The sequence below is a fragment of the Callospermophilus lateralis genome, chromosome 13 (genome assembly GCF_048772815.1).
Source record: "Callospermophilus lateralis isolate mCalLat2 chromosome 13, mCalLat2.hap1, whole genome shotgun sequence".
Classification (NCBI taxonomy): domain Eukaryota; kingdom Metazoa; phylum Chordata; class Mammalia; order Rodentia; family Sciuridae; genus Callospermophilus; species Callospermophilus lateralis.
In genome coordinates, this window is record NC_135317.1 from 42,817,195 (window position 1) to 42,842,211 (window position 25,017).

The window sequence follows — 25,017 nt, forward strand, 5'->3', positions numbered from 1 at the left end:
GCAGCGTCACTTAACTTACAGATTTCTTAGGGTAAATAGTCAGACAAGTAATGCAGTAAAGCCCACCTTGGACTTGAAGACCATGATAAATAGCAGTGGGGATTTCAGTGACATCTCAGTAGGGATTTTTTTTTTTTTTAAGGAAATCTTATTTTTAAAGTTATTCTTCAAATCCTACAAGATCTGGTTCTAGATATCTTGTCCATCCATTTTTAAGCATGGCCAAAAATTTTTAAGACTTTCTTTTTACCACGTTATATTTTCGAATGTGGTATTTGGAAAAGCCCCTTCATTACAAAAACAATTATGATTTTTTTATTCCATTTATAGCAGGATGCTAAGTGTCTTCATTCACTGCATTTTTTTTTCTAGAGACCTCTAATTTTATGGGCAGTAAAAAATATTACAATTTAAATGGTAAAATACGTCAGCAGTGTTTATACTGCAGAGAGAATTATGTTACTTTACTAAAAACCAAAATAGTGGTTCAATAGCAATGAAACTCTTAACAGTGGTGAATTTTTCATGACTCAACCTCCCATGGTGGTTTTGTTTGTTCGCTGTTCCCACTGGTCAGAAGTGTGCTTCGTGCCTGTCATTTTTGACTGTGATGACACATGGCTGCTCTCCCAGACAGCAATGAGTTCATCTAGAATATGTCATAGTAAAACCCATTTAGCAGATTACTTTGAGATTACTTGAGCGGAGTGTAAATGTTGCTGAATCCTTTATGAGGAAAGCCCAATGTCTAAGAATTGTTAAAGTCCTGCTCTGAATGAGGCTCACCCACTGTCTTTGTGGGAAGGAGACTGCAATGTTACTTTGGCTTGTGTTTTTCTATGTGCTTTCCGCCGGGTGTCAACTCTAAAGCAAGTTCTCTCCTATCAACTTTTCTTTTTTTGTTTTTGTTTTCCCAAGCTCTATATTTCTCTTTCATTTCTCTGTTTTTAAAAAAGCCATTCTCCCTTGCTAACAGGACTAGCAGATTCCCTGAGGCACTGGAGGAGGTGGCCACTCTACCTCTTAGCCTCACCTCTGTTGGGTGGCAGCATTTTTCCCTGGGGGATATCTGTGGGTCCATCAGGGGGCAGTTAGTAAAACACTAATTCTCTGTTCAGAATGGGTTTGTTTCCTGGACCTACCATGAGCTCAGTATATTTCCAGATCTGCTTTTCTATTAAAAAACAAACAAACAAACAAACAAAAAAACAGCTGACTTTCATTCATCCATGGCTTTTAAAAAGATATTAGTATCCAAGTAATTGATACTTTCCAAGCTGTTAGGCATCTTGCTATTGAATGCTTATCTTCGGAGGTTGGTGACTGATTTCAGCTGGGAGGCTGACACTTTTCAGTGACCACCCTCTGCCTTTTCAGGAAGAATTAAACAACCATTGATTACAAAGAACAGTAACCTGGGCGGCTTGGTGCACACCTACAATCCCAGCAACTCAGGATTGCAAGTTTGAGGCCACCCTGAGCAATTTAGGGAGACCCTTTTGTAAAATAAAGTAAAAAGGGCTAGTGATGTAGCTCAGCGGTAAAGCACCCCTGGGGTTAATCCCCAGTCCCAAAACAACAAAACAAAACAAGAACCTGTAGAATATGCTGGCAATTAGAGTGAATGAGGGTACAGATAACTTTAATTTTTGTTTTTTGCACTCTAGAATGGTTAGTATATTTTTTTACTTATAGTCTTTATTTCATTCCATCAAGAAAATTAGAACTGAGGGATCTATTTTCGTTCCAATCATAAATGCTATGATTTTACAGTATGCCTTAAAGAAATCTCATAATTTATTAACTAAAGCAGGTATTAAGGGAAATGTCAAAATGTTAATCAATAAACATTTTATCAACACTTTTTTTTTACTTTTTCATACATTAATGTTGAATCTGTAATGTTAAAAAAACAGGAAATTATTCTATAGTAGTTTGATTACAAATTTGCAAATAATGTACGTTATTCTCATTAATAGGAGGTGATATAGGAAATTAATATTTTGCTACCAAACACAATAAGAAAAAAATGCATTCTTAAATGTAAATCAGGATTTCCCTCTTTTTTTTTTTTTGTCCTTCTGTTTGTATGTAAGATAAAAAGCTGAAAGTTAAGAGAATGAATTCATATACATGAGATTTGGTGAACAAACTGAGACTTCTTTCATAAAACAGGACCAAAAACATTTTTAAAAAAGTATTTTGATATTATTAATTGAACTCAACGTTTGGACTGAAAATATCTAAGCTGTTTTAAAACATGCAAAAATGTGCTGTGGGTATATTTCAGTGGTAGAGCACTTATATACCAATGCACGAGGCCCTGGATTCAACCCCCAAGCACTGCAAAAATAAATAAACAAGTACTATTTTAAAAATGCAAAAATCAAGTCTGTCTCAATTTCCCCCCAGCATTACTAGCTCGACACATATGCATTATCTTCTTATAAAACTGTGCCTTTTGGCACAGATTGAATACTGTATCATTATGTGTTGTTGCATAGTATTTCTCAAATACGAAGCAGGGTTGAATTTATCTAATTTATAGTGTGAACCAGCACAATGTTGTAAAAAAAAAAAAAGAGTTAATATAGGCACATTGTATCATTTGAAGGACATTCATGAATGGGAAAATCAAATGGTTAAAATGATTTACCTTTGGAAATATATGATTATAAGTAAATATATTAAAATTTAAACTTATATTTTTCTAGAAGTTAGAAATAAATATACTTTATACTTCCAAACTCTTCAGCATTGCAGAATTGAAAGGATAAAAACCGAATCCCGTGGCTTTCCATGCCATGTACAGACTGATGTCACTCAAAGCAATTGGTCCTGTTCGGCACTCTCCCTTGAATCTTTGCTGTGACATCACCTGTGCCTCTGGGCCACCAAATCTTCTCTTTCTCAGGCCCCATATGTCTCACTGAATATTAACCCCCTTCTTCCAGTTCCTCGGTTAAACCTGGCATCATTGCTGACTTCCCTCCCCCTCACACCCGTGGCCTCCCCATCAGCAAATTCTGTTAGTGCTATTGTTGGACTATACCCAAGTCTCCTCCACTGTCACCCGACTTACAACCCTAGCCTCCTAACTCTTTTTCCCTCCTAACTATTCTTTTTTACTTACAATGTGTTCTTCCCACTGCTGCCAGTATCATTAATACGTCACCCGTGTCACTCCAGTATTTGGAAAGCCCCAGTGCCTTTTGGTCTCACCTCCTGTGTGGTCTTCAAAGTCCTGTGTGCTCTGGGCCTACTTCATTTCCTCTCATCTCTTTTTCTCTTCAGCTTTCACTTTTTTTTTTTTTACATACATGACAATAGTGGAATGTATTAAACTCATTATTACCCATTTACAGCTACAAGTTTTCTTAACTCTGTATATAAAGTATGTTCATGCCAAATTATGCCATTGTACATGTATTCTTTTTTTCGTATTACAATTGTTAATACACATGTATGCCACAATTTTTCATATCTCTGTTTGTCTATGTTGACACCAACTTCAAATTCTCTTACATATATTTTGTGTAATGAGGACCATCACATTCCCCCATCCTTGCTATTCCCCTTCCCCCTCCCTTTCCCTCCCACCCTTCTTCCCTGTCTGGAAATAATCTTCCTCCCATGCTCTCCCTCCCTACCCCACTTTGAGACTCCCCGCTTATATCAGAGAAAACTTTTGGCATTTGTTTTTTTGGGGGATTGGTAACTTCACTTAGCATAATCTTCTCTAATGCTGTCCATTTACCTGCAAATGCCATGATTTTGTTCTTTTTTAGTGCTGAGTAATATTCCATTGTGTATCAATGCCATATATTTTTTTTAATCCATTCATCCACTGAATGACATCTAGGTTGGCACCACAGTTTAGCTATTGGGAATTGTGTTGCTATAAACATTGATGTGGCTGTGTCCCTGTAGTATGCTGTTTTTAGATCCTTTGGGTATAGTCCGAGAAGAGGAATAGCTGGGTCAAATGGTAGTTCCATTCCCAGATTTCCAAGGAATCTCCATACTACTTTTCATATTGGCTGCATTGATTTGCAGTCCCACATCCTTGCCAACACTTATTGTTGTTTGTATGCATAATGGCTGCCATTCTGCCTGGAGTGAGATGAAATCTTAGAGTAGTTTTGATTTGCATTTCTCTGATTGCTAGAGATGTTGAGCATTTTTTCATATATTTGTTGATTGATTATCTATCCTCTTCTGAGAAGTATCTGTTCAGGTCCTCGGTCCATATGTTGATTGAATTATTTGTGGGGGTTTTTTTGTTTGTTTGTTTGTTTTGTTTTTGTGGTGCTTAGCTTGTTGAGTTCTTTATATACCCTAGGGATTAGTGCTCTATCTGATATGTGAGGGGTAAAAATTTGCTCCCAGGATGTAGGCTCTCTATTCACCTCATAGATTATTTCTTTTGCTGAGAAAAAACTTTTTAATTTGAATCCATCCCATTTGTTATATGTTCTTTTTTTTTTTTTTTTTTTTATTGCAGAATCACATCAGTTACACTTCCATTGATTTATATATTGCCATACTAGGGTTTGTTGTATTCTGCTGCCTTTCCTATCCGTTACTACCCCCCTCCCCTCCCCTCCCCTCCCCTCTTCTCTCTCTACCCACTCTACTGCAGTTCATATCTCCCCCTTGTATTATTTTTCCCTTTCCCCTCGCTACCTCTTGTATGTAATTTTGTATAACCCTGAGGGTCTCCTTCCGTTTCCATGCAATTTCCCTTCTCCCTCCCTTTCCCTCCCACCTCTCGTCCCTGTTTAATGTTAATCTTCTTCTCATGCTCTTCGTCCCTACTCTGTTCTTAGTTACTCTCCTTATATCAAAGAAGACATTTGGCATTTGTTTTTTAGGGATTGGCTGGCTTCACTCAGCATAATCTGCTTTAATGCCATCCATTTCTCTCCAAATTCTATGATTTTGTCATTTCTTAATGCAGAGTAATACTCCATTGTGTATAAATGCCACATTTTTTTTATCCATTCGTCTATTGAAGGGCATCTAGGTTGGTTCCACAGTCTTGCTATTGTGAATTGTGCTGCTATGAACATCGATGTAGCAGTGTCCTTGTAGCATGCTCTATTTAGGTCTTTAGGGAATAGACCGAGAAGGGGGATAGCTGGGTCAAATGGTGGCTCCATTCCCAACTTTCCAAGAAATCTCCATACTGCTTTCCATATTGGCTGCACCAATTTGCAGTCCCACCAACAATGAACAAGTGTACCCTTTTCCCCACATCCTCGCCAGCACTTGTTGTTGTTTGACTTCATAATGGCTGCCAATCTTACTGGAGTGAGATGGTATCTTAGGGTGGTTTTGATTTGCATTTCTCTGACTGCTAGGGATGGTGAGCATTTTTTCATGTACTTGTTGATTGATTTTATGTCCTCCTCTGAGAAGTGTCTGTTCATGTCTTTGGCCCATTTGTTGATTGGGTTATTTGTTATCTTGTTATCTAATTTTTTGAGTTCTTTGTATACTCTGGATATTAGGGCTCTATCTGAAGTGTGAGGAGTAAAGATTTGTTCCCAGGATGTAGGCTCCCTATTTACCTCTCTTGTTGTTTCTTTTGCTGAGAAAAAACTTTTTAGTTTGAGTAAGTCCCATTTGTTGATTCTAGTTATTAACTGTTGTGCTATGGGTGTCCTATTGAGGAATTTGGAGCCCGACCCCACAGTATGTAGATCGTAGCCGACTTTTTCTTCTATCAGACGCCGTGTCTCTGACTTGATATCAAGCTCCTTGATCCATTTTGAGTTAACTTTAGTGCATGGCGAGAGAAAGGGATTCAGTTTCATTTTGTTGCATATGGATTTCCAGTTTTCCCAGCACCATTTGTTGAAAATGCTATCCTTCCTCCATTGCATGCTTTTAGCCCCTTTATCAAATATAAGATAGTTGTAGTTTTGTGGGTTGGTTTCTGTGTCCTCTATTCTGTACCATTGGTCCACCCGCCTGTTTTGGTACCAGTACCATGCTGTTTTTGTTACTATTGCTCTGTAGTATAATTTGAAGTCTGGTATCGCTATACCGCCTGATTCACCCTTCCTGCTTAGCATTGTTTTTGCTATTCTGGGTCTTTTATTTTTCCATATGAATTTCATGATTGCTTTCTCTATTTCTATAAGAAATGCCATTGGGATTTTGATTGGTATTGCATTAAACCTATAGAGAACTTTTGGTAATATCGTCATTTTGATGATGTTAGTTCTGCCTATCCATGAACAGGGTATATTTTTCCATCTTCTAAGATCCTCTTCTATTTCTCTCTTTAGGGTTCTGTAGTTTTCATTGTATAAGTCTTTCACCTCTTTTGTTAGGTTGATTCCTAAGTATTTTATTTTTTGGGGGGATATTGTGAATGGAGTGGTTGTCCTCATTTCCATTTCAGAGGATTTGTCGCTGATATACAGGAATGCCTTTGATTTATACGTGTTGATTTTATATCCTGCCACTTTGCTGAATTCATTTATTAGCTCTAATAGTTTCTTTGTAGACCCTTTTGGGTCTGCTAGGTATAGAATCATGTCATCTGCAAATAGTGATAATTTAAGTTCTTCTTTTCCTATTTTTATGCCTTTAATTTCTTTCGTCTGTCTAATTGCTCTGGCCAGTGATTCGAGAACTATGTTGAACAGAAGTGGTGAGAGAGGGCATCCCTGTCTTGTTCCAGATTTTAGAGGGAATGCCTTCAATTTTTCTCCATTCAGAATGATGCTAGCCTGAGGTTTAGCATAGATTGCTTTTACAATGTTGAGGTAAGTTCCTGTTATCCCTAGTTTTTCTAGCGTTTTGAACATAAAGGGATGCTGTACTTTGTCGAATGCTTTTTCTGCATCTATCGAGATGATCATATGGTTCTTATTTTTAAGTCTATTGATGTGGTGAATAACATTGATTGATTTCCGTATATTGAACCAGCCTTGCATCCCAGGGATGAATCCTACTTGATCATGGTGCACAATTTTTTTGATATGTTTTTGAATCCGATTTGCCAAAATTTTATTGAGGATTTTTGCATCTAGGTTCATTAGAGATATTGGTCTGTAGTTTTCTTTCTTTGAAGTGTCTTTGTCTGGTTTAGGAATCAGGGTGATGTTGGCCTCGTAGAAAGAATTTGGAAGTTCTCCCTCTTTTTCTATTTCCTGAAATAGCTTGAAAAGTATTGGTGTTAGTTCCTCTTTAAAGGTTTTGTAAAACTCTGCTGTATACCCATCCGGTCCTGGGCTTTTCTTAGTTGGTAGTCTTTTGATGGTTTCTTCTATTTCCTCAATTGATATTGGTCTGTTTAGGTTGTCTATATCCTCCTGACTCAATCTGGGCAGGTCATATGACTTAAGAAATTTATCGATGCCTTCACTATCTTCTATTTTATTGGAGTATAAGGATTCAAAATAGTTTCTGATTATCTCCTGTATTTCTGAAGTGTCTGTTGTGATATTGCCTTTTTCATCCCGTATGCTAGTAATTTGATTTCTCTCTCTTCTTCTCTTCGTTAGCATGGCTAAGGGTCTGTCGATTTTATTTATTTTTTCAAAGAACCAACTTTTAGTTTTGTCAATCTTTTCAATTGTTTCTTTTGTTTCGATTTCATTAATTTCAGCTCTGATTTTAATAATTTCTTGCCTTCTACTTCTTTTGCTGTTGTTTTGCTCTTCTTTTTCTAGGATTTTGAGATGGAGTATGAGATCATTTATTTGTTGGTTTTTTCTTTTTTTAAGGAATGAACTCCAAGCAATGAATTTTCCTCTTAGAACTGCTTTTAATGTGTCCCATAGATTCCGATATGTTGTGTCTGTGCTTTCGTTTATCTCTAAGAATTTTTTAATTTCCTCCTTGATGTCTTCTATAACCCATTGATCATTTAGTAACCAATTGTTCATTCTCCAAGTGATGCATGTTTTTTCCTTCCTTCTTTTATCATTGATTTTCAGTTTCATTCCATTATGATCAGATAAGATGCATGGAATTATCTCCACTCCTTTATATTGTCTAAGAGTTGCCCTGTGACATAATATATGATCTATTTTTGAGAAGGATCCATGTGCTGCTGAGAAAAAAGTGTAACTGCTTGATGTTGGGTGGTATATTCTATATATATCAATTAAGTCTAGGTTATTAATTGTGTTATTGAGTTCTATAGTTTCCTTATTCAACTTTTGTTTGGAAGATCTGTCTAGTGGTGAGAGAGGTGTGTTGAAGTCTCCCATGATTATTGTATGTTGGTCTATTAGACTCTTAAACTTAAGAAGAGTTTGTTTGATGAACATAGCTGCACCATTGTTTGGGGCATATATATTTATGATAGTTATGTCTTGTTGGTGTATGGTTCCCTTGAGCAGTATGTAGTGTCCCTCTTTATCCCTTTTGATTAACTTTGGCTTGAAATCTATTTTATTTGATATGAGTATGGACACTCCTGCTTGTTTCCTAAGTCCATATGAGTGATATGATTTTTCCCAACCTTTCACCTTCAGTCTATGTATGTCTTTTCCTATCAAATGCGTCTCCTGTAGGCAGCATATTGTTGGGTCTTGTTTTGTGATCCATTCTACTAGCCTGTGTCTCTTGATTGGTGAGTTTAAGCCATTAACATTTAGGGTTATTATTGAGATATGGGTTGTTCTTCCAGCCATAATTGTTTATTTATGTTACTAAACATGGTTTGTTTTCCTTTTTGATTATTTTCCCCCCCTTTACTGTCCTACCTCCCACTGTTGGTTTTCATTGTTATTTTCCATTTCCTCTTCCTGCAATGTTTTGCCGAGGATGTTTTGAAGACATGGTTTTCTAGCTGCAAATTCTTTTAACTTTTGTTTATCGTGGAAGGTTTTAATTTCATCTTCCATCCTGAAGCTTAATTTTGCTGGGTACATGATTCTTGGTTGGAACCCATTTTCTTTCAGTTTTTGAAATATGTTATTCCAGGATCTTCTAGCTTTCAGAGTCTGTGTTGAAAGATCAGCTGTTATCCTGATTGGTTTACCCCTAAATGTAATCTGCTTCCTTTCTCTTGTAGCTTTTAAAATTCTCTCCTTATTCTGTATGTTGGGCATCTTCATTATAATGTGTCTAGGTGTGGATCTCTTATGATTTTGCACATTCGGCGTCTTGTATGCTTCTAGGATTTGGGGTTCTGTCTCATTCTTCAAGTCTGGGAAGTTTTCTCGTATTATTTCATTGAATAGGTGGTTCATTCCTTTGGTTTGGACCTCTATACCTTCCTGTATCCCAATGACTCTTAAGTTTGGTCTCTTTATATTATCCCATATTTCTTGGATGTTCTGCTCATGGTTTCTTAACAGTTTTGCTGAGCTATCTATGTTCTTTTCAAGTTGAAATACTTTGTCTTCATTGTCTGATGTTCTATCTTCTAAGTGTTCTACTCTGCTGGTAGTATTCTCAATTGAGTTTTTAAGTTGGTTTATTGCTTCCTGCATTTCTAGGATTTCTGTTTGTTTGTTTTTTATTACCTCTATCTCCCTGTATAGTTGATCTTTTGCTTCTTGGATTTGTTTATGTAATACATTGTCGAAGTGGTCGAAATGATCTTTCATTGTCTGATTTTGCTGTCTAATGTCTTCCTTGAGACTCCAGATCATTTGCAGCATGTATATCCTGAATTCTTTATCTGACATTCCATCTGCTGCAGCTATAACCTCTTCTAAAGTTGAGTTGACCTGCATTGCTTGTGGTCCTTTCTTTCCTTGTCTTTTCATATTGCTCGTGTTTCTTTCTGCTTAGTGAAACTGTTGTGTTTTTGAAATTTTTCCCCCTATATATTTATATTGCTCTTGTATAATTGAAAAGACTCCCTTGCAGGGGCGTGCAGCAGCTCTGCTCCTCCTCCAATTGGGGTGATCTGTCTACCACGCTGGCGGGCCGCTGGGACTGTTCTGCCGGTCGGTTGCAGGTCTGCCTACCTTGGAGGCGCGGGCAGCGGCTCTGCTCTGCCCTTCCTCCTATTGGTGTGACGTGTCTACCGCGTCACCACGTCCGTGAACCCCTGGGCCTGTTCCACCAGTTAGTCGCGGATCTGACTACCTTGCAGGTGTGGGCTGCGGCTCTGCTCTGCCCCTCCCCCAAGTGGTGTGACGTGTCTACCACGCCGGCAGGCCACTGGGGCTGTTCTGCCAGACTGTCACAGGCCTGCCTACCTTGCGGACGCGGGTGGAGGATCTGCTTTCCCCCTACTCCAATTGGGGATTCTTGACAACCACGCCGGCAGGTCGCTGGACCTGTTCCGGGCGCAGGCGGCGGCTCTGTTCGGCCCCTGCACTAGCCGGAGCGACGCGACACCACGCCGGCGGGTCGCTGGGCCTGTTCCAGGCTCTGGCGGCGGCTCTGTTCGGCCCCTGCTCTAGCCGGAGCGACGCGACACCACGCCTTCGGGTCGCTGGATCTGTTCCGGGCTCTGGCGGCGGCTCTGTTCGGCCCCTGCTCTAGCCGGAGCGACGCGACACCACGCCGGCGGGTCGCTGAACCTGTTCCGGGCGCAGGCAGCGGCTCTGATCGGCCCCTGCTCTAGCCTGAGCGACGCGACACCACGCCGGCGGGTAGCTGGGCCTGTTCCGGGCTCTGGCGACGGCTCTGTTCGGCCCCTGCTCTAGCCGGGGCAACGCGACACCACATCGGCGGGTCGCTGGACCTGATCCGGGCACAGGCGGCGGCTCTGTTCGGCCCCTGCTCTAGCCGGGGCGACGCTACACCACGCCGGCGGGTCGCTGGGCCTGTTCCGGGTTCTGGCGGCGGCTCTGCTCCGCCCCTCTGGCCTTCACTGTATTCAGCAGGACCCGGACCGAGAGACAGTTTCCGCGGGTTCTTTATCCCTGGGCCAGAGCAGTTCCGGGAGCCAGAATTCGGCCTCTCCGGACTTGGTGCATGCTCCGACAGGAGCAGGCTCCAAGAAGCAGTTTCCGCGGGTTCTATAGCCCTGGGCCAGAGCAGCTCCGGTAGCCGGAGCTCCGCCGCTCCGGGCTCGGTGCGTGTTCTGATAGGAGCAGGCTCCAAGAAGCAGTTTCCGCGTGTTATTTAGCACTAAGTCTGAGCAATTTGTCTGCGAGACGCAGACAATTGTCAGCCTGAAATTACCTGTTTTATAGCTGAAAGAGCTGCAATCAGTCAAAAACAAGGATGGTGACGTCAGCTCTCCAAGATGGTGGCCGCTGGCTTCCTCCGTGGTCTGGCCGGTGTGGAGAACCGAACTGGACCGTTTCCTTCCCCGTCTCCAACCCAGAATTCAGCTCCGAGCTCAGCAAATGCCTAGCTGGCAGGAGCCCACAGAATCAGCATCGCTGTATCTCTGCGCCCTGTTATATGTTCTTTACTTGTAGTTCCTCAAAGAAACTCATGTGATTTGGGGCCTTTGCATTCGGTCTCTTGCTCTCTTCTGTCTCCCAACATGGCTGGTTCCCTTACTTCACTCAGATCTTTGCTCAAATATTATCTGGTCAGAGAGGTCATTTTTGACCACTCAATCTGAAATGAATTAGCCTACTCACTGCGATTTGCTTTCCTCCACAGTACTGTGTACCCAAGTACTCCCTCATCTGTTACATCCTAATTTGTTACCTAAAGTAAGCTACAATGTAAGCTTTATCACAGTTTCTAGGACTTAATGTGTTTTGTTAGTGCTTATAGCATAAGTGCCTTAAATAAGTCCTTACAACACAGTAGATGCTCAATAAATTTTTTTGCATTTTTTTTAGTATTTTTTTTTTGTTTTTGTAATTGGACTCAACACCTTTATTTTATTTATTTATTTTTTATTGGTTGCTCAAGATAATACAATGATCTTTTTTTATTAATTTTTATTGTTGGTTGTTCAAAACATTACATACTTCTTGATGTATCATATTTCACACTTTGATTCAAGTGGGATATGAACTCCCATTTTTACCCTGTATACAGATTGCAGAATCACATCAGTTACACATCCATTGATTTACATATTGCCATCCTAGTGTCTGTTGTATTCTGCTGCCTTTCCTATCCTCTAATACAATGATCTTGACATATCATACATTTGATCCAAATAGGGTATGAATTCTTATTTTTCCATGTGTACAGATTGCAGGATCACATTGGTTATACAGCCACATTTATACATACAGCAATCCTAGTGTCTATTGTATTTTGCTGCCCTTCCTATTACCCCCCTCCTCTCCCCTCCCATCACCTCTCTCTACCCAATCTACTGTGACACTTTTCTCTCTCTCTTTTTTTCTTCCTCACACAATTTTATATGTAATTTTGTATAACAATGAGAGTCTCCTTCCATCTTCAGTGCAATTCCCCTTCTCCCTCCCATTCCCTCCCACCTCTTGTCCCTGCTTAGCGGTAATCTTCTTCTCATGCTCTTCCTCCCTACTCTGCTTTGAGTTGCCCTCCTTATATCAAAGAAGACATTCGGCATTTGTTTTTTAGGGATTGGTTAACTTCCCTTAGCATAATCTGCTCTAATGCCATCCATTTCCCTGCAAATGCCATGATTTTGTTATTTTTTAGTGCTGAGTAATATTCCATTGTGTATAAATGCCACGTTTTTTTTTTTTTTATCCATTCATCTATTGAAGGGCATCTAGGTTGGTTCCACAGTCTAGTTATTGTGAATTGTGCTGCTATGAACATTGATGTAGCTGTGTCCCTGTAGTATGCTCTTTTTAGGTCTTTTGGGTGTAGTCCAAGAAGGGGAATAGCTGGGTCAAAAGGTGGTTCCATTCCCAGATTTCCAAGGAATCTCCATACTGCTTTCCAAATTGGCTGAAGCAATTTGCAGTCCCACCAGCAATGTACAAGTGTACCCTTTTCCCCACATCCTCGCCAGCACTTGTTATTGTTTGACTTCATAATGGCTGCCTTTCTTACTGGAGTGAGATGGTATCTTAGAGTGGTTTTAATTTGCATTTCTCTGACTGCTAGAGATGGTGAGCATTTTTTTGTGTACTTGTTGATTGATTGTATATCCTCCTCTGAGAAGTGTCTGTTCAGGTCCTTGGCCCATTTGTTGATTGGATTATTTGTTTTCTTGTTGTTTAATTTTTTGAGTTCTTTGTATACTCTGGAGATTAGGGCTCTATCTGAAGTGTGAGGGGCAAAAATTTGTTCCCAGGATGTAGGCTCCCTATTTACCTCACTTATTATTTCTCTTGCTGAGAAAAAAACTTTTTAGTTTGAGTAAGTCCCATTTGTTGATTCTTGATTTTAACTATTAATAGGTGTCCTATTAAGGAATTTGGAGCCTGACCCCACAGGATGGAGATTAGGGCCAACTTTTTCTTCTATTAGATGCAGAGTCTCTGATTTGATTCCTAACTCCTTGATCCATTTTGAGTTAACTTTTGTGCATGGTGAGAGAAAGGGATTCAACTTCATTTTGTTGCATATGGATTTCCAGTTCTCCCAGCACCATTTGTTGAAGATGCTATCCTTTCTCCATTGCATGCTTTTAGCACCTTTGTCTAATATAAGGTAGTTGTAATTTTGTGGATTTGTCTCTGTGTCCTCTATTCTGTACCATTGGTCTTCCAGCCTGTTTTGGTACCAGTACCATGCTGTTTTTGTTACTATTGCTCTGTAGTATAGTTTAAAATCTGGTATCGCTATTCCACCTGTTTCACTCTTCCTGCTTAGAATTGCTTTAGCTATTCTGGGTCTTTTATTTTTCCAGATGAATTTCATGATTGCTTTTTCTATTTCTTCGAGGAATGCCATTGGGATTTTGATTGGCATTGCATTAAACTTATAGAGTACTTTTGGTAATATGGTCATTTTAATGATATTAGTTCTGCCTATCCATGAACAGGGTATATCTTTCTATATCTTCTATTTATCTGGAGGTCATTCCTCAAAAAAAGAAAAAACCAACAAATAAATGATCTCAAACTTCATCTCAAAGCCCTAGAAAAAGAAGAGCAAAACAACAGCAAAGGTAGTAGAAGGCAAGAAATAACTAAAATCAGAGCTGAAATTAATGAAATTGAAACAAAAGAAACAATTGAAAAAATTGACAAAACTAAAAGTTAGTTCTTTGAAAAAATAAATAAGATCTACAGACCCTTAACCATGCCAAGGAAGAAAAGAAGAGAGAGAACTCAAATTACTAACATACGGGATGAAAAAGGCAATATCACAACAGACACTACAGAAATACAAAAGATAATTAGAAATAATTTTTAAACCCTTTATTCCAATAAAATAGAAGATAGTGAAGACATCGATAAATTTCTTAACTCTTATGATCTGCCCAGATTGAGTCAGGAGGATATACATAACTTAAACAGACCAATATCAATTGAGGAAATAGAAGAAGCCATCAAAAGATTACCAACCAAGAAAAGCCCAGGACCGGATGGGTATACAGCAGAGTTTTACAAAACCTTTAAAGAAGAACTAATACCAATACTTTTCAAGCTATTTCAGGAAATAGAAAAAGAGGGAGTACTTCCAAATTCATTCTACGGGGCCAACTTTTTTTTGTCATATGAATGAAAATTGTGTTTTAGTTGTTGGCTTCTACTGAGATGTGTTTTTTTTTAATGTTTGTTTGCTCATTATTCCTCAATTATTTATGAATGCATGTTACTAATTCATTTCATAAAGCCCATCATTTTGCTTAACTCTGAGGCATTATTGATATATGGATAAAAAACAAAGTCTTTTATTTTTTAATGCTGTGTATTTATTAGCTTTAAAAGCACAGCATATATTTTATCCCTTGTGAGTAGTGGTTAAATTCTAGACTTAAGTTCTTGGGGATTTTTTTTTCTTTCTTCTTTTCTTTTTTTTTTTTTTTTTGCAATTAATGATTTCCTAGTTTCTAAACAAAATTAAATGTGAACGATAGGTTTGCTTTATAGAGTTAATTTGATGCCTGTTTTTCTTTCTTTCTAATAGTATAGTATTCAATTTAAAAGGAATAGTGGTGGGAGTATTTTAACTTTTTTTTTTTTTTTTTAGCATTTTAAGAGTGTTTTCCTCTTTGTTTATAAACCTCTTTGCAAACATAGTGGGACCTTAATTACCATGTAAGTTACTCTCATGGATACTTCATGTGTAATGAAGTATTTAAACTCAGATTGATATTGATAAGAAAATGACCTATACCATTAGCCAAGTTGTTAATTGAAATTTTTTTTTCTTCTTTATCTCAACTTTTGGTGCATCCCTTTCTTCTTTTATGATATTTAATATCGCCATAAGTTAGATTCCTGGTTCCTCCTTAGATAGAAATATGCAATATATTTTATTTATAAATGCTTAGTTGCATAATTCTGAAAGATTTCTGGTTTGAAATATCAGGTGGACTGTAGCTCTCTACAGATGACCAGGACTTTTAGGATATAGAGGACGTGCATCATAGGCTACATGATCTCTTATAGGGAAAAATGACAGCAGGAAAGAGAATTGATATCAAGCTTCAAGTTTCTGGGAACTTTGCATGCCAGAATAGAATAATGTTAGTGTTTGCTTAAGGAGCCTTGAGGTCAGCATCCATCCGTAGCAGTTTGTGAGCCATTTTTCAATCATGTGTTTGTTCCTTATATTTGTTTTTGATCAAATCTAGATTTCCAAGTCAAAGATGCCACATTCAGCAATCGCTTTTCATCAGACTTAGGAGAGTATTTGATGAGAATGCCTGAAAGCTTTCAATTTAATAAGCTCAAAGTATTATAGCAGTGTAAATTATCCTTTCTGCTTTAAACCTTGCAAACATGGCCTTGTTTGTCAGTTTCTAAACTGTGATGAATGTTTCCAATAAACCAGGCTGAGAAAATAAAGAGGAATAGTTGTTTATGGAAAGATTATTAAATAGATGATTGTGGATTATCATTCTTTATTCCTGAGAGAAATTAATAAGCTCACAATCTTTAGGACAGTGGATAGAATTCCAGGGCAGATCTTTTCTCCTTCTGCCATCTGAGGTACTCAAGCACTTGATCCTCTAGGGTTAGTGTTTGTTGCATAAGGCAAAACTGCAAGTCTTATTGCTCATTTTTGGTTTTGTTTTGCCAAAAACAATAAGGATACTGAGGTCATTTCCCAATAGAACTTTCTCTGGAATGTTCTACCTGAAAAAGAGTAAGATATTCTGATTGAAAATTATTAATACTGATGGCAAGGGACATTTTTGGCCATCATTTTGAAGAAGGGGCTGTTTCTCTAAATATGTGTCTTTATTACAAAGGAAAGAAAACTCATTTTGTATATATTGACAAGTTAGAATTTTTTTGTTACCAACAGGTTTGGCAAACATCGGAAAGATGACAAGATTGAGAAAACGGGTAAAATAAAACTACAGGACTCCTTTACGTCAGAAGAGGAGAGAATACGAATGAAGCAGGAACAGGAGAGGTAGACTTCAGTTATTTTTTTTAACGTCATTAGAAAGAGGTTCTGTTTCTTTCTTTCTTCTTTCTTTTTATAATGTTAATATTTTGCATTTAATTTTATTTTCTGTGTCAACCTAAATACTGATGATTATGAGGTGACTATATTGTAATGAAAGTTTTATTGTTGCTTTTTAAAGAGAGAGAAAGAAAACCTTATTTGAGCCAAAGTGTATGTCAGTGGTTTTAGTTCAGAACTTTTACATAGGAGGTAGGAGAATACATTAATACTGAATTTATAATTGCTTTAAATATACAAAAAAAAGTTTAAAATCCTGCCTCAACCACTATGCATATGCATTATATGAAAGTAATACTTAAGAAATACTCACTTGAAAACAATTTGAATTTTTATATCTCCTTTTGAATCTCTTACTTTATAATAAGAATTCAGAGCTGTTAGTTTTTCACAATTTTTTTTTCTTTCCAATGTGACATTTGTTTCCTAATTCTTTTATTTCACTATCTTCACATTTTGTGCTATTTTTCCATTTACATTTTCTTCCATCTTCCAGAAAGATGGTTGTTTATTGTTAGATCATTCCATGTTTAGAACCCAAAGACCAGTAAAGTGAATTAAGAGTTACTTTAAGCAGCCACTTGAAAACCACTTTTATAAACTGATGAGGATTTCCTTATTAAATTTCTAGGGGATGAGAAAGCAGTGTTACACTTTTGTTATTAGAGTTTACAAGGCTCACAGTGAACTCCTCTTTGTACTCTTGTATTTGGTGTTCATAGTGGCCAGAGCAAGGGGCACTATGTCTATTTTACTTTGAATAATCTGGGGTTTAAGTGAGTTTCTGGTACCCTGATCAAGTTTATAAAGCTAAATCTTGTCCAGAACTAGGATTCTAAACTCACAACTTGAGGTCAAATGCATTGATTTCTGACAATTCTAGAGGTGGGGGGTTTTTAGTCTTATAGCAATGAATGAACTCAAAATGTTATCCCAGGATGGTTTTCTTTAAAGGAGATTAGTGTTTGGATATTTTTATTCATCTTTTCAATGCCCGTAAGGCTTTTTGGTTCTCATTTATTGTGCATGTGTGTTTTTGTTTCATTTTTGTCTGAGTGGAATGATGACTCTGATTCTCTGTAACTTTTCAAAATATATACACAGGGAAAACATGGAGTTTTATGATATAAATCTGGGTTTATTCTGCTGGTTCATTCCATAATTTTATTTTTATTTATTTTTGGTTTTGTCAGTGCTGAGAATTAAATGAAGGGCTCCTGTGTGCTATACAAGTACTCTTGCTGAGTTATACATCTCAGTCCCCAATTTTAGTTTTTTTTAATTTTAAATATTTATTTTTTAGATTTTTAGGTGGACACAATATCTTTATTTTATTTTTTTTATGTGGTGCTGAGGATCAAATCCAGTGCCTCACGCATGCTAGATGAGCACTTTTCCACTGAGCTACAACCCCAGCCCAAGTTTTAAAAATCATGTTGCCTTGTTTATTAGGACTTCCATTAGTTCTCATGAATTTTGAGATTGATTTCCAAACTTACTAATAAGCTCACAATTTTTAGGACAGCACATAGTACCTTTGCATGCACAGTATGGCATTTAATTGGTCAGAAGATAAACTTCTCTCCTAAAGAGTTTCCTGTGCCTAAAAAGAGAACATACCAGGTAAACGTACATGCTCAGATTCATCCACAGGCAAGTATGGCATTTAGTTAGAGCAATCAGAACAATAGAAAGAACCATTCTACTTCTTCCATCTCTTAAAACTCGCCAAAGGGGATAGGTTCATTAATCCTGTACCATTTTTCATATCTAAATATTCCTGCTTTGCAGTTTAAGGTGACTTATGTGTTTTAATGCACAATTCTATCAACATTTCCTAAAATGCTTTTATAATGCATCGTCAGATATTTCCAGCCAAACAATGATTTTTACATAATGGTTTCACTTGTATTATTAATTTGCCTAAGGCACCATTCACTTCTCAGTTTTGCTTTTAATCTCCATCTCTGTACCTCTAATGATGCAATACTTCTGGGAACTAGGTTGGTCATAATGAATTTACAGTGTACAGGGGGCTTAGAGTAAAAATCTTTTAGGGTCAAGGAACAAGTGACTAGTCCATTAAAAAAATCAATTAGGATCATAATTTAAGAGAATTATTGCACTTTGACTTTGTACTTTAACAACAATTTTTACAAGTGTGTTTTGTTTAAACTCATGGATTTTGAAATAGAGCAAGTGAATGCATGAGACTTGTCAGGGTACACCAAATAGAGTGTGTTTGTCATTGTGGTATGGTGTCTCTTCTTTGTATGCCATCTCTTCTGTTCCTTCTATTGACATTGGCAATGCAATGCTCCTTTGGAGAATGGAAACTGCAGCTTCTTTAGGAAACATTTGATTAGAGGAATAGATGAAAATAAATCAACCTCTGCTTATGTTCTCATCACAGCTTTTCCCTCTGCTTACTGGCAGTGAAATATTTCCTATAACATTATTTTCCACTGTAACTATTGGAGTTCCAAAAATCATTTTGGCTGATTCCATATAAAAATAGAAAACCTGACATTCCTTAGTTATGAGTTATGACATGTCCACAAACCAAAATATTTTTTCACCCACATACATCTGTGCAGCCTGAATATTACTTAAGATATAAATATTGAAAAATTGAAAGGATGGTGCATATGATTTAAAGTGTTTTTCCTACAATGTTAAGATTTATTCTGATGGTGCAAGTAAAACTAGATTCTTCTCAGCCTGGATCTAAGATTAAATTTGATTTTATTCTTACTAACTTCTTCCTCTTCCTTCCACTTGCTGCCAACCCTGGGAGCTTGGTTTTTGAGTAAATGCTGTCCAAATGGAAGCAATAGATGAGAAACATCCCCGAGTGGGTCTATCTGCTGGCTCTGCTAGGGCTGCCTGTCACAAGCTACAGCTTGCACAACCCAGTTCTCTTCTTTAGAAGAGAGAATCTGGGGTGATGCCAAGGGTGAAGTTAAGTAGTCTTGAGTTTTGCTATTCTCATTTACTGTTGAAAGTTCTGAACCTGGGCACCTAGCCTTTCAGAGATGCTATTGGGCCCACTGAGCATAGGCTAGCACACATGAAGCAAGGCCGGAAGGCAGTGCACACTGTCTGTTTCTAGTTGGTCTTTCAGGCATGCCTAGAGACAGCATCCCAGTTTGAGCTTCAAAACCAAATAATAGAACACACTCTATTAAATGATCTCTGTAACTTCTAGTCTACTTAGCTTCCTTTATGAAACACAGTGTAGATTCCTCTGTTGACCAAGCATCAGTAGTCATGTTTGGGCTTTCTGTTTTGCTACAATGATATCTCCACTGATGTGTAAAAGGTAGTACATATACCATTGGATATATACATTGTGACACAGGGCATCCCCAACAGTATTTAGCAGGAGAAAAAGGGGTTAAGCAGTCGTGTTTAGTGTGTACAGATATGTTTGAAAAATACTCAGTTAAACCAATTCATTCATGTTTATTTCATTATTTCTCCAAATCCTCCTTAAGTTGATATGTATTATAAAGCACCAAAACAGTAATAGAGAATCATTCTCCCAACTTAGAGAAGACATCAACCCAATAGAGAAGACATCCACCCGTTCCACTCTTTTTGTTCTTCTTGGACACTAACATCTCTCAGAATTCCTAGATTCCTGGGGAAATACTGATGTGAAGTAAAGATGTGGCCCCTGGTTCAACCATATCCAGCTCCCTCTACTAACTGGCTTTAGAAACCGGAGCTGATTTTTTTGTAGAGCTATGATAGAGTTTAAAGCTAGGGTTGGGACACCCCTCTACTTTATGGATTTTGTTTTGTGCACTCATGAATCTTATTACTTTTCATCTTTCTTTTTAAATTTTCTCTTTTCCAAATACTTCTCCCCTGCTTAAAACATGTATTTTAAAGCTCTGGTTCTAAGATAATCTAATTCTAAAACTACAGTTTCTGTATTTTAGAATTAGATTATACATTTAAAATAGGAAAACAAAAATTTATCTGTATTAATACTACTAGTTAAATATTTGTGTATGCCACTCTAATTTCTTCTTATAAAATACATATGTCCATATACATATACTTTAAAAAGTTGGCATCTATTTACTGTTTGATTTATTTTGGGTTTTTATGTAGTTTTAGACAATCATGTTGAATGTTTTCTGGAACAGGGTAATGTGTATGTGAATAGATAGATAAGGACAGAAAGAATTAAAGACAGTCTGAAAGATGAAATTGTAGCTTATATTTCTAGCCAAATTCCTTAACTCTCAAATAATATTTATGTCATATGTTATTCATTCTATTAAGCAAGTATTATAATGGTAGCTGGCTCACATTTTATAGTTATTTGGCAAAGTTATAGTTGTTACAATATTATTATCTATATCTATATAGTAAGTTGTGCTTGGAAATATTTCCAAGGGTTCTGATGCTTGTAGTGGAGATATGAAAAAGTTAATGAATTTCTTATAAAATCCTCCCAGTTGTGAGAGGTACTTTCAAATCCACTAAGGAAGTACATGGCTTGAAATTTTCCATTATTCAATGTTATAATCATCATTTGAAGCCTTTGGTTTTTAACACTAGACTGTTGAGCTATCATCTGTGTCCTTAGCTGGTACACTGCTAGTTCTTGGTTTGTCATTTTGCAAGTTTTTCTGGCATTCTGCATACAGCTCCCATTCGTTAGAATTCTCTCTTCCTAATTTAACCAACATTTATTTCATTTTGACATTGTTTCCTTACCTTCATTAAGAGAAAACATTTTAAAAATTGGCCAGAAGCCTGGGGTTGTAGCTCAGAGTCACAGTGCTGCCCTCCATGCACAAGGCCCTCGCTTCTAGCCCAGCAGTGCCAAAAGAAAACATGTAAGACAATGAGTTGTGAATCCATGACTGCAGAGCTTTACAAAGCAAATACTGGTGGGCCCAGAGTTAACAGGGAATGTTCCCTAAAGATGACAGTTTGGGGGCTAGGTCTAGTTTCCAACAATATGTTCAATTTAGCAACATTATAGTAGGTGGGGGGACAAGTTAAATTGCATCATTAATACTAATGAGATGATATCAGTTTTAAAATATACAATGGTAAAAGTTGAAAGACAGATAAAAGAAGGTATTCACAGTATTACTTACTAGTAACACAATCTAATTTTTAAAGAATTCAAGCAGTTAAAAGACTGTCCATCTCTTTCTGGGTATGATGATGCACACCTATAATCTCAGTGGCTTGGGTGGCCTAGGAAGAAGGATCGCAGGATCAAAGCCAGCCTCAGCAACTTGGCAGGGGCCTAAGCAATTTAGTTACAGCCTGTCTCAAAATAAAAAATAAAAAAGGGCTGGAGATGTGGCTCAGTGGTTAAGCTCCCCTGAGTTCAATCCCTGGTACCAAAAGAAAGAAAAAGACTGCCTAGACCCCATGGTATAGGGATTGAATATGCGAAGAGTTCAACCTACATCACCAAAAAAAAATATAAATAAAATAAATTAAAGACCAATTTCTATGTGTTCTAGTCTTTATTTCTTTTTTAAATGTACCTTTTATTGAAGAAGCTTCCTATCTTTGGAGGTAGAGGTATTTTGTGATCTAACTGAGCAATTTTAGTACAACAGTGATTTTTCTATCCTGAAGAGTTGATCAGGCAGTTGTGATTCCCATGCATCCTCCTTTTCTGGATATGTGAAGACTATACTTCGTAGTCATAAAAAAGTTCTTTTCATTTTAGTATACTGCAATTAGTGCTAAAAGCCATTTATTGTAAAAAGCAAAAATATTAATGAATAGAAATGTTACAAGAACAGAAGTCTTGTGTGTTTTATCTTCATCATGCATCATCCATTTTAATTAGAGAAAAGGGTGGTGAGCACTGTGACAAGAGACTGGAATTAAAATCATTAATTGATGTCAAGCTGAAGAGAGACTGTTAGCATGAATTTAGTGACAGCAGGAAAGAAATTAACCTTATTACTTTATTTAGTATATTACATTATTTTGTGTATTATTTTCTATGCAGGTTCAAGGCAATTTCATTATCATAATGGAAAAGACGTTTTTTTTTTTTTTTTGCAAAAAGGAAAGGTGTGAATATTTATGTTTCAACATAAAAAAAATTGAAATAATAAGTTCTTCACTATTTTTTTAAGTCTTGATAAAACGTTTTAATTGTTGTTTCAATTTTTTTCTTCAGATTTCAAGGATAGGGAAATAGTATATGCTATTGTCCATCAATGTCAGTTCTTACAGCTGCTTGCACTAATTTAAACCTCAGAATAGTTCTTTTGTTTATAATTGGGAAGGACTCACTGAGATGCATAAAGCAATAGACATTTATTTCTTTGGCCAAGTTTTGGACTAATCAGTTTCTTCTGTCATTGCTGAGGGTTGGTCTGAGATAAATGGAATGGATAATGCTGAACAACAACCTGACTGTTGAGGAAAACTAATGACTCCTACATCTTAGAGATAATTTGTGACCTTGGGGTCACAATAAAAGAATGGAGGGGGTGTCCTTTTATAGCATTGACCATCTGGAACCATTAGGAGCTCAACTGCAAGATACTATCTCTTTTTAAAGTTTCCTTAAGAAACCATGCTATTTTTATTAGGACACTGAAAATATTTTTTCCCCTGACTCAAATATTATTTTTTTTGAACTAAGTTTCTCCACAAAGAATGAAATATATAACATAGATTTGAATGTTCTCTCTCTTTTTTCAAATTACACAGAAAAAATATTCATGGGGGGGTCAACTTCTAACAAATCACTATCATAAGAAGTGCTGGTAGTGTTACAAAGTCTACTTTGTAATAAATAAGACATTCAACTATAGAAGAGTATAATAAAGAAAATCAGTGACTTTTATTAACTTTGCTCCCCAAACCCACAGTACACTTCTGGTTTTTAAAATTGGATTTCCTATGTCATTTGCTTAGCAAATTTTTTTAGCATTCATTTTTAGAATGAACTTTGAAGTGCACTGTAGTTCAGGCTGGTAACCGGGTTGATTAGCCTTTGCAGTAGCAATCCTCCCTTGGTGGATCACAGGGATGCTACAGTTTTATGCTAAGGTTTTCAGGACCAGCATAAACTGTCAGGGTTAAAAGGAATGTTGTGATCAGCCTTCAAAACTTGGGGATAAAATACATTGTTGATGACAAGGTAAGCAATAAAAATATGAGTTCTTGTATTATTGAAGCTTAAAGAGAAAAAAAATCAGTGTTTTTAGGAGGTAGTATAGGTGGGACTGTGATGTTCATTGGATTCAATTTGGGTAAAAGAAAGCAATTAAGAGCTGTGCTTTGTGAATAATACCCCATCCTGCTGAGTATTTCTTTGGAGATAATGACTTCTTAGAAATTGACCCCCAGTGAATTTGTGTGTGTGTGTGTGCGTGTATGTGTGTGTGTGTGTGTGTGTGTGTGTGTGTAGTTTGGAAAAAAAGAACATTCAAATCCAGGACCATCAGTAATATAATTAAACTGGGGTACAAGAAGTTTGGGGAGATTATTTGGGATTGGGCTTACTTTGAGAAGACTATGTTCCCGTTCTCTTTTTATGATAACTTCTTAGGAGTACTGTACTTCCAAAAGGATTATTTCCACTTTTAACAAATTTGAATAGGGTTAGTCCTTAAGAAATCAGTCTCAAACCAGCTCCTTTTTTTTTTTTTTATTTAGTATTTTTTACTTGTTGATGTACCTTTTTTGTTTGTTTGTTTGTTTGTATGTGGTGCTGAGAATAGCACCCAGTGCCTCACACATGCTGGGCAAGCGCTCTACCACTGAGCCACAACCCAGCCTGCTCCTTTGGTTTGGAAGGTTCTCCAAATTTAGAATTTTGGGCTCTATATTTATATAATGATGTTTATATCTATTTTTTCCATCAAAATTCATCACATTCTCAAACTTCAAGACTTCTGTGAATGCTGAGGACCCCTGGATATTTCCTATGATTATTTGATTCTCTGATAATGACCAAACACAGTCGTAAAGTGGGTTGTCGGATAAGTGAGAATTGAGCTTCAAGTTAATATCCTGTTGCGTTATGGGAGGGGAGGGGAGGAGAGGGGAGGGAGGATAGTCGAGGATAGGAAAGGTAGCAGAATACAACAGTTACTAATAGGGCATTATGTAAAAATGTGGATGTGTAACCAATGTGATTCTGCAATCTGTATTTGGGGTAAAAATGGGAGTTCATAATCCACTTGAATCTAATGTATAAAATATGATATGTCAAGAGCTTTGTAATGTTTTGAACAAGCAATAAAAAAAAGAACTAATTTCCTTCTTTCTGCTAGCTGTTTTTTTTTTTTTTTTTCTCCCCTGACTGAATCCAGTCAAAAAGACAGTGTGTTGCAATCAAAATTATCTCTCAACTTAATGTAGACTGTCCATCATGGATGTTTAATATTTAGTGATAACTGGCTTTTATAATAACATAACTTTTATAATAGCATTTCTATCAAAATTGCTCTTAAATAGGTAAGTGGTGTATAATAAAAAAAAGCTCTGATAATTTTAGCTAAATTCGACATTAGACTTTGAATTGCTATTTCTCTTGTGTATTCTGTCCGTGGGACTTATGTTTATTTGGATCTGGGA

The 25,017-nt window shown here is 37.1% G+C and overlaps 1 protein-coding gene across 13 annotated transcripts in view; it reads left to right on the plus strand.

The window, feature by feature from the left end:
• The window catches only part of Pard3 (par-3 family cell polarity regulator), a 666,792-nt gene that overhangs the window by 483,955 nt on the left and 157,820 nt on the right, over positions 1 to 25,017 (plus strand). For 10 of the 13 annotated variants that reach the window (XM_076832338.1, XM_076832341.1, XM_076832343.1 and 7 more), the window contains one exon: positions 16,264 to 16,374. The exons of the other annotated variants lie outside the window; for them this stretch is intronic. In XM_076832338.1, the coding sequence (XP_076688453.1) occupies positions 16,264 to 16,374 (111 nt within the window). The remainder of the gene's footprint in view (positions 1 to 16,263; positions 16,375 to 25,017) is intronic. 13 annotated transcript variants of the gene reach the window in all.